Here is a 16,983-nt window from a genome sequence, read left to right as displayed (position 1 = left end):
TTTGTGACAAGCACTATGATATTTTCAACCTGCTGGAACAATTCAAGTTAGGTAATAATTGTTCTTTGAGAGGGAAGTATGATGGGGAATGCCAGCTCAGTAGATGAAGGTCTGGAGACTATTCTCTTTGACATTCTGGAGTTGATGTGTGTGACACAACAGCCTGATTTTGTGCCAAGAGACCAGGAGAAATTTCTTTTATGTGATGGCAGAAATACTGCTGCTCTGTCCTGGCAAAATCCCTCAAACCTCTGTAGTAATGTGATTGTAGGGCTAGGCACTGGTTCTGTTCTTTCAGCACTCACAACTGACCCAGGCTGGAATTTGGTATTTATCCCAAATGAGGCAAAAGCTGAATGTGTGAAGGGAAGTGGGAGAAAACTCTGCTTCCAGTGCTGGTGCTACAGCAGTTTTGCTGAAGGCTTTGCTGGTGAGAAGGGCTGAAGCAAGATGTTGCTGCTGTCTGCAAACACTGCTGACACCACCATCATGTGCATTTTTTTGTTGTAACATCTCCCTGAATAACTTGGTGCTTAAAAAGAGAGGGTTTGGACAAGGGCCTGTAGAGACAGGACAAGGGGGAATGGCTTCAACCTGCCAGAGAGGAGATTGAGATGAGCTCTTAGGCAGAAGCTCTTCCCTGTGAGGGTGCTGAGGTGCTGGCACAGGGTGCCCAGAGAAGCTGTGTCTGCGCCATCTCTGGCAGTGTTCAAGGCCATGTTGGATGAGGCTTAGAGGAATCTGCTATAATGGAAGGTGTCCCTGCCTGTGGCAGTGGCTTGGAACTGGTTGAGCTTTAAGGTCCCTTCCAACACAAACCAGTCTGTGAGTCTATGAAAAGTAATAGAAAATATACTGTTGCCTTTTTTTTACCATTTCTTAATCAAATAATTCTGATGAAAATTATTTGTTTATCATGGCTAAAGTACTCTCAATAATACTATGGTGAGCACCAAGAATTCTGGAGAATTCCCCGTGAGCTGCTGCTTTTGCTGTATGTGTCACACCAAACCAGTCTTCTGGCTTCTTAGTGACCATGGTAGTGGAAGAAGTCTGAACCTATGCTTTCCTCGAGTACAGGGGAGCAGTTTTATTAAGAAACAGATCCACTGGCAGTTCTCTGTTGCAAATATGAACACCAGATCCTAGGGTTTTATTCTCCCTAAATAATAGCGGTGCCCAAAAGATTGATGACTTGTTTCTTCTTGTCTTACTGGAAAGATTTTAATGTTCTCAGTACTTCACACCCTCCCTTCTGCCCTAAACTGCAAGGTTTTGTTCACATCAGGTCTTGTTCACATCATAAATATAACCAGGTAGTCTCAGAAGGAGAACAGTTTTGTGTTGATTTTAGCACTGTAGATTGCAGTGAAAGGAGATGAAATTGGAATGTCAGCTTAAAGCGTGCCTTTTGGATAATTGGTACAGTTTAGTTGGGGAATGAATATCTCTTTTGTCTCGCACAGCAGATGTTGCATTGGGATGAATTGTTGCCTGTGGACTGCGGCTTAAGTGTTAAGAAAATTGAGGACAAATGGGGAAATGGACCTAACAGCTGAATGTGGCATTAATTTAAGGCAGTGGAGTGGAAAACCAGAAGCTGAACAGCAAGATGTATGAGACATACTCCTATGCAGGGTGACTCCACAGCATCCCACTGGGGCTGTGGTGGTGTGGGGATGGAAGCTGCTACCACTGACTCTGGAAGCTGCTCAACAGAGCAATGGCCAAATCCTCCCAAACGCTGGCTGTGTGTGAACTAGGGGGAAAAGGGGGATGAACTGGAACACATTTATTAGATGCCAGATAAGGACAGTACTGGAAACCTCCTGGCATGTGTCCTGCTGCATTTGGTCGCTCCTATACTGGTTTGAGTGGTGCTTTGAGTCCCTGGTGAGGGCCAGACCTGCCAACACGGGGCTGCTTCCTCACGTGCCTCCTGGGCATGTTGGGGTGCAGTGGGTGCCTACCACACCATCACTTCTGTTTGTTGGCCTGCTAACACTGACCTGTAAGCTGTCAGCAGGCTTATCATCTGCCCCTGGACAGTGCCCTGTTGTTGCTGTTGCACTCTCACATTAAGGACAGCTCCTCATCCTCAGCTTGTCCTTCCTGAAGAGGCTGTCTCTGTCCATGGCAGCCCTTCAGGCTTGTGAGCTGTCCCACAGCATCTCCATCATGCCAGTGAGACTGTACCCCTGCAACTGTACATGGACCTCTCAATTCCTCCTGCTTGTTTCCCCTGTTGAGAGGCACTTGGCTGTGCTGATTTCTCAGCACAGGTATGAGAGCTTTCCCCACAACGCTGTCCTGTAGGCACTTTATTGTGCACATACACTGGAGTGGGCTCCTTCCACTCCACTGCTGGCTACGAGGTCTCTCCTCAGCACCTCTCCCATACCCTTTGCTTTCCAAAGAACAGAACATCAGGTAGTGAGAAGGAAAGGTTGGGAGCAGACTCTTCCCATTGAAGATTGATTTAGATGGATGGGTTGGAGGTCCCTCACTAGGAGGACCAGCAGGATTCAGGCACACTAATTCCTCTGTTTCTCTTAGGGGTGTAGTGGGGTTCCTGTACCTGGATATCCTTATTCTCCCATTTCCTGCACTTACCGTGGGCTGTGCTCTGGAAGCCAGTAAGTGAAAGCCAAACAGTGCTAATCCATGAGTTTTCTTACATCTAAATTGCTACAGCTATTCTGTGCTGTCCATTTGCTGTCAGCACACCTGTGCATCCTACATCGGTTTTGTATTTGGACCCCAATTGCTTGAATTACAGAAGTAGTTTTCAAGAGAAGAATCCTGTAAGCCAAACCCCAACCCCATACATAGGTAGAAATGGGTTCTCATTATTCTATGTCTATAAACCATAAGGGCTTATAAATCCAGTTCAGTTTGTTCAACTAATATCTGAGGTCTCTTCCTGTGATACCTCTGAAACTGAGCCTACTGGTCCATGACTATGCTGTCTGCTATAACTTCATTTTTCTCTTTGCATCTTTCCCTATTTTTATTAAATGTAGCTTTTCCACTGCTGGGAATTTAAACTGGGATCTAAAAGATCAGGTTAAAGTATTTCCTTGTATTTATTATTTCTTTATTTCTTTATGTATTTTCCCTTGTTGTCCTCTCCAAGTAATTTAAAATTGTGCTTTCCTTTCCCAGTGAAGGGGTGAACTTTAAAATAACAGTTCCCAGGGTGGGGATGAGCTTGCAGCAGAACCACAGGCTTGATGGTGATTCATGAGCTGCGTGGGCTCCAGAAATGGGATTGTTATGGGAAGAGTTTTGGAGCTGCTGCACTGGCATTATTGTACAGAGCATTGAATCCAGTGATAACAAACCGGAAAGTAAGTTCTTGTCACCACTTCATATCTTTCAATTCTTTCTCATCCTCCTATATGCTAACCTGTTGCTCTTCACAGCCTGACCAAGACTCCAGGTGGACTTCCATCATCCTGTATTGTAAGCTGGGTATATTCACCTGGTCTTGGAACACATTAGCAATTGGGTTAGAGACTTGCCTGTGGATGGCCAGTGACTGTAGTAGCAACTTCATCTCAGGACAGATGAGTAGTGGGGCCTTAAGGGGACTTCTTCATGTAACACAAAGGTGGAAACCGTTTGGAAATAATTTTCTTTGGCTCTTTTTTTTTTTTTTTTTGTTTTTTTTTAAATGCCAGTTTGGTTTATTTGAACATTTTCATGGCATATTTATTACAAAGCACCGAGATTCTGCTTATGTGTGCACATTGACACTAGGAGCTGTAGTGGTGCTGCAGTACAGACCACCCTTTGCAAGCCTTGCTTTCAGCTCTGCTGTCTACCAGCTTTTGGAAAACCTCTTTTTCACTTGGACTCCTTTTGGAAGTTAGGATTTTTTTAAAACTCTTAAACTCTTAAATAAGCTCTCCTGGGAGTTAAGGAATAATAATAATTTAAAACAACAGCAACAACAAAAAAAAATAATCCAAACTCCAAATCCCAAAGAAGAACCCAAACAAGCAGAAATTCAAGTAGTGTTTTTTTCACAGCTGGTATTCGAAACATGAAAATTCACTTGCTGGCTCTAGGAAGCTGCATGTGGTTTGACAAGTGGAGTGGTGAAAAACTGCTTTTTGAAGTAATGTTTGCAAAACACCAAAACAAAAAGATGTGAGAAAAATCGTCGACTGTTACGTGCTTGCTCAATGCTATCTGATAAAGGCTAAAAACACACAGGTTGGGTTAGAACTGACATCCTATGTAGATCCTCTGCTGCTCTTCCAGCTCCGTTCCTCTTTGAGTTCTATTTTCTTCCTTGTTTTCCCTTTAAACCTTCCCTGGCTTTTAAGCAGCAACAGGAATGGAAGTCATGCGGCTGCAAGGCCTGTTTGACCTTCTGTGCATCATCCAACATTAGTCTTATATCCAGTGGGAAAAGGTACCCTTGTACAGAGCAGACTGGAATTGGAGCCATGTGGGTGTGGATGAGGCTGCCGTGTCCTCAGCTGCATCTCAGTGCTGTTCTTTGTGTTGGCAAAGTCTGGTCACCACTGTGTCTGCGGTCAAAGTTCTCATAGGTGGAGTCTTGTGGATGTGACCTGGCAATAGGAGAAGTGAGTAAGGTGAAGACAGATTTCTGGCAGTGCTAGACTTCATGAAGTGGTTTCAGCCAGTAGTTAAGGAGTGTCAGAGTGTCTGCAATACTGTATGATACAGATTCTCCCTGCTGCAGCAGGTAGCTTTCAAGTGTCTATCTAATGTTTTACATCTTAGAGCACCCAGCATCATTTCCAACACTGAACATTAACTAGTACTACCGTCCTGCTGCTCAGAGCTTCAGGAGTTTGTGATAAACCTCTCTTGAGAAGGATCTTCTCGTGTAGAATGCAGAGGATCTTGTTTCTTAAGCTGTTATCTGTGTATGTATCTATAGAAATACAGTCAAGGGTGCAGGTGTGTGTGGTTTAGACACTGTGAATCAGTGGAACTATGCTTTTGCAAATAGTTATTAGAAGTTTAACTCTCAGATTAAACTCTACAGAGGGGAGATTGAGATGAGATCATCAGCAGAAGTTCTTCCCTTTGAGGGTGCTGAGGTGCTGGCACAGGTTGTCCAGAGAAGCTGTGGCTGCCCCATCCCTGGCAGTGTTCAAAGCCAGGTTGGACAGGGCTTGGAGCAACCTGCTCTAGTGGAAGGTGTTCCTGCCTGTGGCAGGGGGGGGAACTGGATGAGCTTTAAGCTCCCTTCCAATACAAACTGGTCTGGGATTCTGTGATCACACAGGAGTAACTCAGGGTGGAAGGGAGCAGCCCTAGGGAGGTGTAATTATACTGACCTCAGATACAGCTTCTTCAGGTTTAGTCTAAAGATTGGTTTGGGGTTTTAGTTTGTTCCCTTTGCACTTCCATCCCTTTGTAGCTTGGCCACTCCTGCTGTCACTATTCAGGATTGGTGTTGTGCCGGGCAGTGGGAAATGCCAAAGGTACTGTGGGAGTATGGTATTGATGCCAGCCAAAGAACGGCCCTGTCACACCTGAGCTGGCTCTAAGGTGAGCTGTTTGGGATCTCTGTACCTTCCTCCACACTTCTCAGAGCTCATCAGCTTTGGGGTGGGCACCTTTTATGCTCCATTAGAGACTGGTGCAGATGGAAGAGAGGGTTTCTGTTGCACCATTTCCATTCTCTTCATCATTTCTCAGACTGGCACAGACTGTATCCCATCCTGTTCCCATATTCTGTCCCTCAAGTGCATCATTCTTTTGCTATGTTAATATGGTTTCCTACCACACTGTGGGGCTATGTCCCACATAAGCTTCTGCTGCAGCATCCGTATGCTATGGTCTCTCCAGCCTGCTGCCCTAGTCCCTTCTCCTCCTCCCAGAAGTGCCCAAGCCTTGGTCCCTCACAGAAGCCATCATCCCAGCCCTGTCCTTGTCCCAGGACCCTGCTCTCAGGCCAGAAGATGGCTGCCAAGACCAAGGACATGTTGTATTTCTCTCCTTTGCCATCTCCTCACTCCTGATGGATAAACAGAAGCAGAAGGCAAGACATTCTTACTGGGCGAGGCTGGATGGAGCTGAGGAGGCACCTGTGAAGTGAGAAGGAAGACATGGGTTAGCAATGTGGTCAGAGTGAGCTGGGGAGCCGGGACTGACCTATAGGTGCTGGGGACCTGCACTGCAGGGTGGTCACAACACTCCAGTGAACGGGGAGAAGATCTTCTGTCAGGTGTGTGGTACTCTTCATGGGGATGGGAACTGGGCACTGGAATATAAGGAGCAAAGTGTTTCTGGTTGGTCTTATGGCCTCTACAGTTCAAGACAAGCAGTGGCTTTTGCAAGGTGTTGATGTTAGATTGTGAAGATGGGTCATGCTAATATAATACTTTGTCCAGCCTGAAATGCAGAGCCCAGGATCCCTCCTGGTCCCCTCCTCCCCAGCATCACAGAGCAGGGGGCTGGGGACCAGCAGCCTCTGAGCTTCTTGGTAGGTCTCATTCCCCAGTCCATGAGCTGATTCTCATCTGCTACAAGCCTAGTTTCCCTGCTGTCATAGCCTTGGTGTGGCTGAGAGGTGGGATGTCACTAGTGATGGGGAAGCATCTGGATAGTGAGGCCCAGGGGACCAAGAGGTGTGATCTGTTAAATGAGGATGCCCACCCCAGGAGGTGGAAGTGTTGAATGGGATGCAGCAAAGATGAATCCTGCCCATGGGCTCCAGGGGAAGAGGTGGTTATTAGTCTGCTTCAGAAAAAAACAAATTAAAAACCTGGCTGTGTAGGCATCAGGTTCTCTGCTAATTGCCCATCTGTTAGTTATAACCTTACTCCTCGGATGCAGAAAAACTCCTGTTCCCTCTGTCTTTTCAAAAGTCCCTTCTCAAAGGAGACCTCTGCTCTGCAGCCCGTGACCAGCCAGCGAGGAACAACCTCTTGCTTGCTCTTAGATTTCTTCTTAGAAATATCCTTTTAGAGTGGAAAATCATGAAGAAACATTATAAAGTGCTCAAAACAAACCCAGCCCTTCCTAACTGATGCTACCTGTCACATCTCATTGCAGGTTACCAGTGTGATAGATACAGCAGTACGTACCTCCTCTAGAGAAAACAGTGAAGATAACTATCACCAGCAAAATGAGCACTTTAATTCCCAGTGGCACAAAGATCAGGATGAGGAAGAAGGAGCTGCTGGATGATCTGAACCTATAGAAGTACACGGTCCCCTCTGCTCTCCCGTGGCTGTTGACAGCGGTGCAGGTGTATTTCCCATCGTGGGTCAGGTACTGGAGCTCCCTGGTGACACGGTGGCTGGTGCTGGTGATGGAGCTGAGGTTGCTGTAGGGTGGTCCTGTCCAGGTCAGGGCGGGCGCTGGCTCCCCCTCGGCAGTGCAGCGCGCTTGGAACGTGTGATCCCCATTGGAGCTGACAGTAATGTTAATGATCCTGGGGGCAGCTGCAGAAAGCAGGAAAGTGCGTCAGGGTTCTAAAATGAAATAACTTGCAATGAGGCCCCATCCAACCTGGCCTTGAACACTGGCAGGGATGGGGCAGACACAGCTCTGGGCACCCTGTGCCAGCGCCTCAGCACCCTCACAGGGAGCAACTTCTGCCTCAGATCTCATCTCAGTCTCCCCTCTGGCAGGTTAAAGCCATTCCCCATGTCCTGTCCCTACAGGCCCTTGTCTAAAGCACCTCTCCAGGTTTCTTGTAGCCCCTTTAGGCACTGGGGGCTACTCTAAGGTCTCACCTTCAGGACCCTTCTCCAGGCTCAGCCAGCCAAGATCTCTCAGCCTGTCTCCAGAGCAGAGCTGCTCCAGCCCTTGCAGCATCTCCGTGGCCTCCTCTGGACTCACTCCAACAGCTCCACATCCCTCTTGTGTTGTTGCCCCAGAGCTGGGTTCTCCCCAGAGTGCAGCGGAGGGGGAGGATCCCCTCCCTCAACCTGCTGCTCACGCTCTGGGGTGTAGCTCAGCACAAGTGACGGTTCTGGGCTCAAGTGCACACTGAAGCCAGGTCATGCTGGATTCAAACCTTTCCTTCCTTTATTTTTCTCAGCACCTTTTGGCTGGTCTCTGCTCCCAAGGAACAAGGGATGGGACAAAAGGAAATGGCCTCAAACTGCACCAGGAGAGGTTTAGATGGAGATTAGGAGCAATTCCTTTCCCAAAGGGTGCTCAAGCATTGGAACAGGCTGCCCAGGGCAGTGCTGGAATCACCATCCCTGGAAGTGTTCACAAACCGTGTAGATGAGGCCATCAGTGACATGAGTTAGTGATAGCCTTGACAGTGCTGGAGTAGTAGTTGGACCTAATGGTGTTAAAGGTCTTTTCCAGCCTCTTTTATTCTGCGATTCTATGGTTCTTTCCTTAGAATTCCCCACCCTGCCTATGTTGGATAATGGAGCAAAGGGGTTCACACAGCGAAGCCTGGGTGCAAGGATATGTAGGCTATTTGTGTTTTATCTCTGCAATGGCTTGGTTTTATGAGCTTTGGTCAGCTACAACTGTTGTGACTTTCCACAGTGGCAGAAAGCAGAGGTACTGGGCTGTGCAGGGCAGTAGTCCATGGGGATGGAGTGCTTTCTGCAGCTGCACCATGAATCACAGCCTGATGCTGTCTGTAACATGGGCTTCTTTACAGCTGGTGACCCTTTTGTACTGACTGTGCCTGCACATTGTCCAGGACAAGGCAACCATGGTGCTCTCCTGCAAGTGTTACGGCTGTTCCTTTCGTCTCTGACCTCCAGAGCACACATAGATCCATCTGTGCGAGCCCTTTGGTGTGTGAGACTTGCCAGATTTGGCAAATTATTGTCAGGGAACATTTACACGCCTGACAACAAACTATTCTTCATGTTTTTCTCCAACCTTGTAGTGACACCTACCAGTGTAGGTCCCTGGTTGCTTTGGGGCAGCACATCAATACCAAAATAGGGCCACTTACTTTGTATCCTGTATTTGCAGCATATAGGATTGAACAGTGGTAAAGATCATCTGGGGGATGAGAAATGTTAAAAGGTCCACCACTGAACACGTCATCTTTGGTCTAGTCTGCTAAGGAAGCATAGAATGTAGGAGTAAGCTTATCTTACTTATCAACCCTCTCCTCTTGGGTCTGTTGACCTATTTAATGCATTTGGTTCCTAAAGGCCATCTGAAAACTGAAGGGAATTAAACGAGTGTCCCCATGGAGCAAAAGAATGAGTTCAATATTGATCTCGTTTTTTGTTAGGCTAGAAAACAAATATACAGCTCACAACCACCTACAGCATGTCTTTCTCCTTGTCTGTGTGATACAGGAGTTTGAGGGTGGAGGACTGATCCATAGGAAAGCTAGCTGTGCTAGCTGTCATGTCTCATTTTTTGGTGTTTAAATTAACCTTTTAAGCATTATTTAATTATTCTATTCACACTGTCAGCATCCATTCCCAAAGCAGGGTGCAGCCTGGGTACCATCTCTGTGTATGTTAACCAGTTCTTATGGTGGTAAAATCCAGCAGCCCCTGAGAGGCCAATCCTGCAGCCGTCCTACCCTGCTGTTCTGTGTATGCAGGTGTTCAGGAGCTGCTCCAAGTGAAGGAGAGCCGTGGTCACGCTGTGTGTGAGTGTGCCTTGGAGCTGCTCCAATGATGGAAAGCACTGACCTTGTAGAGTTTCCCTGGCAGTAACCACGCTCACCCTCGGGTCCCATCTGGACCTCACAGTGCACAGCAGACCTGAGACAGTTGCACTTCATATGCAAAGTCATCCCACACATGGCACTTTTGCACTTGTGAGTGAAGTCTGAGTATGCTCCTGAGCCCACCTGGGTCTCCCACTGATCCTCTGATCTACTGTGTACTCTAGGAGATGGGAATAGTGTTTGGCATTTGCTCATCATAGCTGGTTTTCAGGCTGTTTGTACTTATTGTTTGCTGCTCCAGAGGAGTGTGAACCTATGGCACCCAGGTACCAGGTGGCTTGCCGTTCCAATCCCGGAACAATCCAGTCATCCAGGGCTTCATGTGTTTACATTTGCTAACATGTGCTGAGCACTCAGGCTCTCCAGTGTAGATTCTGATGAAGAGGATGTCTTTAACCCCTTCCCATGGACTGCTGACCCCAGCTTGCCTCTCTGCTGCCTATACAGGTCCTGTGCTGAATGGACAAAACAGGATCATAGAAGCCTATGGTTTGTGTTGGAAGGGACCTTAAAGCTCAACCACTTCCAAGCCACTGCCACAGGCAGGGACACCTTCCATTATAGCAGATTCCTCTAAGCCTCATCCAACATGGCCTTGAACACTGCCAGAGATGGGGCAGCCACAGCTTCTCTGGGCACCCTGTGCCAGCGCCTCAGTACCCTCACAGGGAAGAGCTTCTGCCTAAGAGCTCATCTCAGTCTCCCCTCTGGCAGGTTAAAGCCATTACCCTTGTCCTGTCCCTACAGGCCTTGTCCAGAGCACCTCACCAGCTCTCTTGTTGCTCTCTTTAGATACTAGACTTGTCTGGCTCTTACAGCGGCCCCAGAGCCTGGCTATTTCCTTACCACTTTTGTTCCTATTTCCTTCCCTGTTTTGCACTCTTTGTGTCATACTGGAAGACTACAGAAGGCAATGAGTATTCCCTGCCCAAAATGTTATAAACTGTCCACGGAGATGGCAAAGCCAACCCTTCGGAAGTCTGTCTCATCAGTTTCCACATATTGTGGCTCTAACTTCCCTATGTGGAGGCTTTGCCTCCTTTGTCTCTCCTGCCCTCTTACCGATCAAATGCAGTTTTATCCCATTCCTGCTTTCATACTTGTCATGGATATCTCCAGACAGCTCCACCCTGCAGAAGTATCTCTCGCTGTCGCTCCATGTCAGGTTGTCAATCCTGATGGAAAGGTCTTTATGCCAGGGGTTGCCAAGCAGTTTGTATTTGTTTTTGTAGCTGATGGCAGTCTTGCAGAGCTCACTGGTGCTCTGACTAATGCACTTGAACACAACTGTGCCATTGTAAGGTTCTTTGATCCTCCAAATGGCAGTGAGAGTCCTGTCAAACGTTTTGTAGGGGTGTGTGAAAGTGCAGGGCAGGATAACCATCTTCCCAAGCTCACCAGTGACATCAGATGGGACGTGAACAGACCAGCCACTGGACTGCAGGCCTGGAAGCAAAAAGAGATGATCAAGACTAATTTATCGGGAGTGTTTAAGAGGAAAATTGGCCATCCTTCCTACATTGCCCTGTTGTTGGTCAGACAGTGATGCTGTGCTCCTATGGTGGGCCCTGTGCTGATTAGTGTTCTTGCTGAGGAGCTGCATATGATTGCGCAGCCTCGTTACTGTGGACCTGGTGCCATGCACAGTGTTGAAAGTGATTTAATTCCTAAGCAGGCCTCTTGTTTGTAAAGTGAGCACCTTACACCTTAAGCTGTGTAACAGTCTTTTGCAGTTAACAAACATAAAAAAGCATTCAACAGTGTCCCACATGACATCCTTGTCTTTAAATTGGAGAGACGTCAATTTGACAGGTGGACCACTTGACCACTCTGTAGATAAAGAACTGGCAGGAAGGCCATACACAAAGAGTTGTGCTCAATGGCTCAATGTCCAGCTGGAGACCAGTAGTGAGTGGTGTCCCTCAGAGATCAGTGTTGGGACCAGTCTTTTTCAACACCTTTGTTGGTGACATGGACAGTGGGATTGAGTGCGCCCTCAGCAAGTTTGCCGATGACACCAAGCTGTGTGGTTTGGTTGATACGCTGGAGGGAAGGAATGCCATCCAGAGGGACTTTGACATGCTTGTGAGGTGGGCTGATGCCAACCTTATGAAGTTTATCCATGCCAAGTGCAAGGTCCTGCGCCTGGATCGGAGCAATCCCAGGCACAGCTACAGGTTGGGAAGAGAAGAGATTCAGAGCAGCCCTGCGGAGTAGGACTTGGGGATGTTGGTCGATGAGAAACTGAACATGAGCCGGCAGTGTGCGCTTGCAGCCCAGAAAGACAACCATATCCTGGGCTGCATCAAGAGGAGCGTGACCAGCAGGTTGAAGGAGGTGATCCTGCCCCTCTACTCTGGTCTTGTGAGACCTCACTTGGAGCATTGTGTGCAGTTCTGGTGTCCTCAACAGAAAAAGGACATGGAACTGTCGGAACAAGTCCAGAGAAGGGCCACGAGGATGATCAGGGGGCTGGAGCACTTCCCATATGAAGACAGGCTGAGAAAGTTGGGGCTGTTCAGCCTGGAGAAGAGAAGGCTGCGTGGAGACCTCATAGCATCCTTCCAGTATGTGAAGGGGGCCTACAAGGATGCTGGGGAGGGACGCTTCATTAGGGACTGTAGTGATAGGACAAGGGGTAATGGGTTAAAACTTAAACAGGGGAAGCTTGAATTGGATATAAGGAAGAAGTTCTCTACTGTAAGAGTGATGAGGCACTGCAATGGGCTGCCCAGGGAAGCTGTGAATGCTCCATCCCTTGCATTGTTCAAGGCCAGGTTGGATGCAGTCTTAGGTGAAATGGTTTAGTGTGAGGTGTCCCTGCCCATGGCAGGGGGGTTATAACTAGATGATCTTAAGGTCCTTTCCAATTACTATTCTACGTTTCAATGATTCTACGACATTTATGTGTTTGGGGAGCAGACTTTTTTTTTTCTTAAATAATAATAATAATAACAAAGGTTAAAAATTAGATTTTGCATGTATTCATAAATCTGGTGGCTTTAGGCCAGTGTAGCAGCCCTGTATTTGAGTGCATGCACAGACATGGTACTATGCTATCGTATTTGTTACAGTAATTGGTTGGTGGTTGCATTACCCCTGGGGAAGGTGTTAACAGCTGATGCTCCTAAGATCAGTGCTGCTGTCATCACAGTAGCATCTAACTGAAAGCTGTGGCAGCATCTGAATAAAGACTTGAAGATACTCATCTTAGGAAGGCTGGTGAGAACAGGCAAGTTCCCTGTATTAGCTCCTGTTATAGGAAGGAGGATGTCCTTGAGAATAGAGACAGCATCTCCCTGTCAGCAGAGCAGGTTGTCACTGTGTGGGTTCTTCCCAATATTTTCCCAGTCAGGCCTCATGGTGAGGGGAAAACTGAGTTTTCCTTCTGATGTCACATATGGGATTTTGCTTTCTTGGCCAAACAGTCTTAGTAAATCCTAGTGCAGTCTGGGGAGCTGAACCCCACTGCCATCAGACCCAGTCTGATCACTTTTGTTCAAGGATGAAAACAGCCTTCAATTGAATGGATACCCCCCACCTTTGAAGTATATAGTGAAAACTCAATGTATCATCCATTTCTTTTCCCCAGGAACCAACAACATCAACAAACATCACCTGTAGGCAGTGTTTGCTATATAGTTACGTGTATCTACCCACTGTTTTGCTAAGTGCAGGCTATATCAGCAGACTGTGTCTTTAGGAATGTCTGTGGCTATGTTCCTCTCTTATAAAACCAACTTAATGGCTTTGTTAAGTCAGGAGCTTTCCCTTCAATAGCCAAGAGTAACTTCAAAATCTGTAAAGATGACCTGCAAATAATTGCCACCTACTCCTGGTCCAGCTGGCTTCACTGTGGACTCTGGGCATTCAACTGTCAGGTTCCTTTTGTAAATTCCAAGATAAGATTTGTTGCATGTTCTTATATCTGTTCTCCATGATATTTGACAAATACCTCGCTGCCGGTGCAACTTGTATCAATCTGTTGTCTGCTGCACAATGGACAAAGGCCAGTGCGGGATCAGTTCTCTGCTGTTATTTATCTGGAACCAGCGCCAAGCCAGTACTTTGATTCCTGAGATCTGGAGTCAGGCTGCCTTGCCATTCGTTATAGCCTAGGAGCCTTTTGCAGCCTAGATAATCGAATGTACAAGGCTACATGGCTCCAAGAAGCTCATGGAGCATAAGGACCTGGCAGTGAAAGAAGAAAATGCTCTTCGCTTTCTAGTTTATTCCATGTTATTTTGGTTATTTTACAGCATGTCACTGTGACCCTTACTTTCGGAGAACTGCAGATCGTGTGCTTTTGAGTACATAGTATCATACAATGGTGAGGGTTGGAAGGCAACCTAAAACATGCTTTCCTTTTCTCTGCCACCTTTTTGGATTGCATTTTTTAAAATATATTACCCAGAGAAGGTTCTCTTTTAGCACATGAACATCCCCACCTTCCACAAGAGAAATAATGTTAAAAATCAGTGCTTCTAATGTTACCAGTTCCACCCATTTCTATGGAATGACCGCAGTTTCCCTAATGAGTGAAGAGATTTGTCAGCATCTTCTGTACGATTTAACCATAACCTTAAAGACCAGTAAGTCTTCCATGGCTTCCTCCTGCTAATATCCAGATTCCATACATTCTTGGAATTGAAGATCTCACAAGAAACAAGAAGCTCATAGGCAAATAGCCTACACATCTTACACAGGAGTTGTCAGGTCAGTGTGTCTGCTATTTGTCAGTGGAACAGCCATGAAGACAAGATCAAGAGCTGAATACCACCACAGACATTAGCCTTGCTCTAGCAAACACTTTTTGACAGCATATCTAAGCAAATTCCATTGAGTATAATGGAACTTAAGTGCATACTTGAAGTTAAACGTGGGCTGAAGTGCTCAGTGGAACTACAGCAAATTGTGTCTATCACATAAAAACTACTAGGAACATGAAACAGCACTTCTAAGGTGGTGGTGGAAATGCTACATCTCACTGACAATGCAGGAGCAATGTTAGATTAACTCCCTGCACAGGTTAAAAAAAAAAACAAAAAAAGCAAAAGAAAACCCAAACCAAAGACCTCTCTCACAATTGCAGAGCCATGTATTGGAGTTTTTTCCAGTATTTGCACCTGGAATATCAGGATCCTTTTAAACAATGGAAAGGATAGTGCAATTGTTGGAGAGTTGATTGCATCAGGTAATTCCCCTAGCAGTTTGACTAGAGCATGAAGAAAAGCCCTGCACAGACAGAGAGTCATAGCAAGCTCAGGACTCACCCTTCCTGGAGATTAGAAGGAGGCACAGAAGAAACAACCCGAACTCTCTCATGATGGTTGATGTTCACCACTAAGATGCTTCAGTAAACCAGAACTGTCCCTGCTACATGTGAGCTGCTGGTCTGGCAGTCCATAAAGGTTTTTCCATAGCTGGAAGAAGTTGTGGTTTTCTTCTCTTTGGAGGGGATGAGTTGTCAATCTGAACTGGCTCTGGATTCAGATATTAATAGCTTTGTGGTCAGTCATGTGAAAAATACGCCAGAGGGAATCAACATTCCCATTTTCCAGCTAAAGGAAGCAGACTGCAGACTGAGGCTGCAGATATGAGCTCCCTGTGTGTGATGGGGGAAAAGGATGCTGTCAGTTGCCACCAGATCACTAGTCTGGAGGAAGTCCTTACAATCTGGCTAAAAGAGTTGGCGAGCAGGAGCCTTGCTCTCCTGGCTTGAGGCAGTTCCTCCTGAACCTTGAGCCTGACTTTGCTTTAATCTTTCTGCTTACTGGTTGTTGTCATCCCCAGGTGTACAAAAACAACCAACCAAACACAATAACCTTCTTTTCAAATCGTCTGAGCATTTGTGCCAAGGGTCAGTGGTAGAAGAGTGCTCTGGTGTACATGGTAGCCTGCTCTGTCTGGACTCTCATGACAGGACAAGGGGAATGGCTTTAACCTGCCAGAGGGGAGATAGAGATGAGCTCTTAGGCAAAAGTTCTTCCCTGTGAGGGTGCTGAGGCACTGGCACAGGGTGTCCTGAGAACCTGTGTCTGCCCCATCTCTGGCAGTGGTTGAGGCCGGGTTGGACTGGGCTTGGAGCAACCTGCTGTAGTGGGAGGTGTCCCTGCCCGTGGCAGCGGTTGGAACTAGCTGAGCTTTAAGCTCCCATCCATCCCAAACCAGTCTGAGATTCTGTGACCCTGATGAGTTGTGAGTAGTTCTCCTCCTTGTTATTAACCTGTGTTTGAAACAAGCTGAGCTCCAGCTTTTGTCTGAAATCCTTGTATAAATGCTCTTTTCTCCTGGGTTTACCTTTAACAAACTTACTGTGCAGTTCACTAATCTTCAGAGCTTGGGGCTTGTGGAGAGCTGGCTGTTCTCCCTTCCATGTCATCTTCCATAAAGTGATGCCATGATTTTAGGGTTAACCTTGTAGCGTATGTTCCCCATTAGGTTTAACTTGTGCGTCCTCTGAGGTGCAATCACTCTTTTGCCTGTCACGCTTGATTATTTTGAATAATCAGAGATTTGGCCCTTTTTCTCTGAGCATATAAACAATTCTCAGTTATCATCTGAATGCTTTTTGATGAATTCCCAGAGGAACTTAAATCCCAGGTGGCTCTGTGACGTGTCTGTAAGCAGCCATCTCCTCCAGCATGGGTATGTGGTTACTTTTCCCACAACCAGGGGAAATCTGTCTATGTGTATCTGAGGACCACATGAACATCCCCACGTGGCTGAAGTCAGAACAGTTAGGGTGCATTTAACTTGAGGTTTTCTGCTTTTACTTCAGACTGGAGTGCGGGCCAGTGCCAGACACCCTCTTCTCATCTCTGCATCTATGCTGCTGTAGGATCCTGCTATCCCTCTCCAGTTTGGGAACAGGGACAGCAGCATCCGTACGATTCCCGCTGTGCAGCCACTGGGGGGCTCCCAGAGTCAACACAAAAAGATGCTGCTTGGTCGCTGCTGCCGCTTTTGCTGGACCGGGTGCCAAGCATCTTTCCCCATCAGACATGCCAGGGCTGCCTTTTGCTCCTTGCCTCTTCTCCACATGTGTTCCATTCTAATTCATTGTGCAAAAGGTCCTAGAAGAGGGGCTTGGCGATTTGGGAGCATTATCTGTGTTTGCTGTTTTCTGAACCCTTCCATCACTCTGGTCAAAGTTAGTGTGTCTGTAAAGGGAGGGATTTCTGTTTTCTCAGGCTCTTTGGAGGAGGCTCTGAGAATGCCTAGCTATTATTATATTAGGGGTTGTATACTGTTATTATTAAGGGGTTGGAACAAGATGAGCTTTAAGTCCCTTCCAACCCAAATCATTCTGTGATTCT

General features: G+C 46.8%; 1 protein-coding gene across 1 annotated transcript; it reads right to left on the bottom strand.

Moving 5' to 3' along the window:
• Positions 1 to 4,486: 4,486 nt before the first annotated feature.
• SIGLEC15 (sialic acid binding Ig like lectin 15) lies at positions 4,487 to 14,989 on the bottom strand. Its single transcript, XM_062613405.1, has 5 exons — positions 14,938 to 14,989; positions 10,727 to 11,110; positions 7,077 to 7,436; positions 6,044 to 6,074; positions 4,487 to 4,583 (listed from the first exon to the last, which is right to left on the bottom strand). Exons 1-5 carry the CDS (start codon positions 14,987 to 14,989, stop codon positions 4,487 to 4,489), a joined length of 924 nt encoding a protein of 307 aa, XP_062469389.1.
• Between the last annotated feature and the right edge of the window lie 1,994 nt (positions 14,990 to 16,983).

This window comes from Pezoporus occidentalis, unplaced genomic scaffold (genome assembly GCF_034315485.1).
Source record: "Pezoporus occidentalis ecotype Australia unplaced genomic scaffold, CSIRO_AGI_Poc_V1 ctg166, whole genome shotgun sequence".
In the NCBI taxonomy this organism is placed as follows: Eukaryota; Metazoa; Chordata; class Aves; order Psittaciformes; family Psittacidae; genus Pezoporus; species Pezoporus occidentalis.
This window is presented reverse-complemented; position numbering and strand designations above follow the sequence as displayed.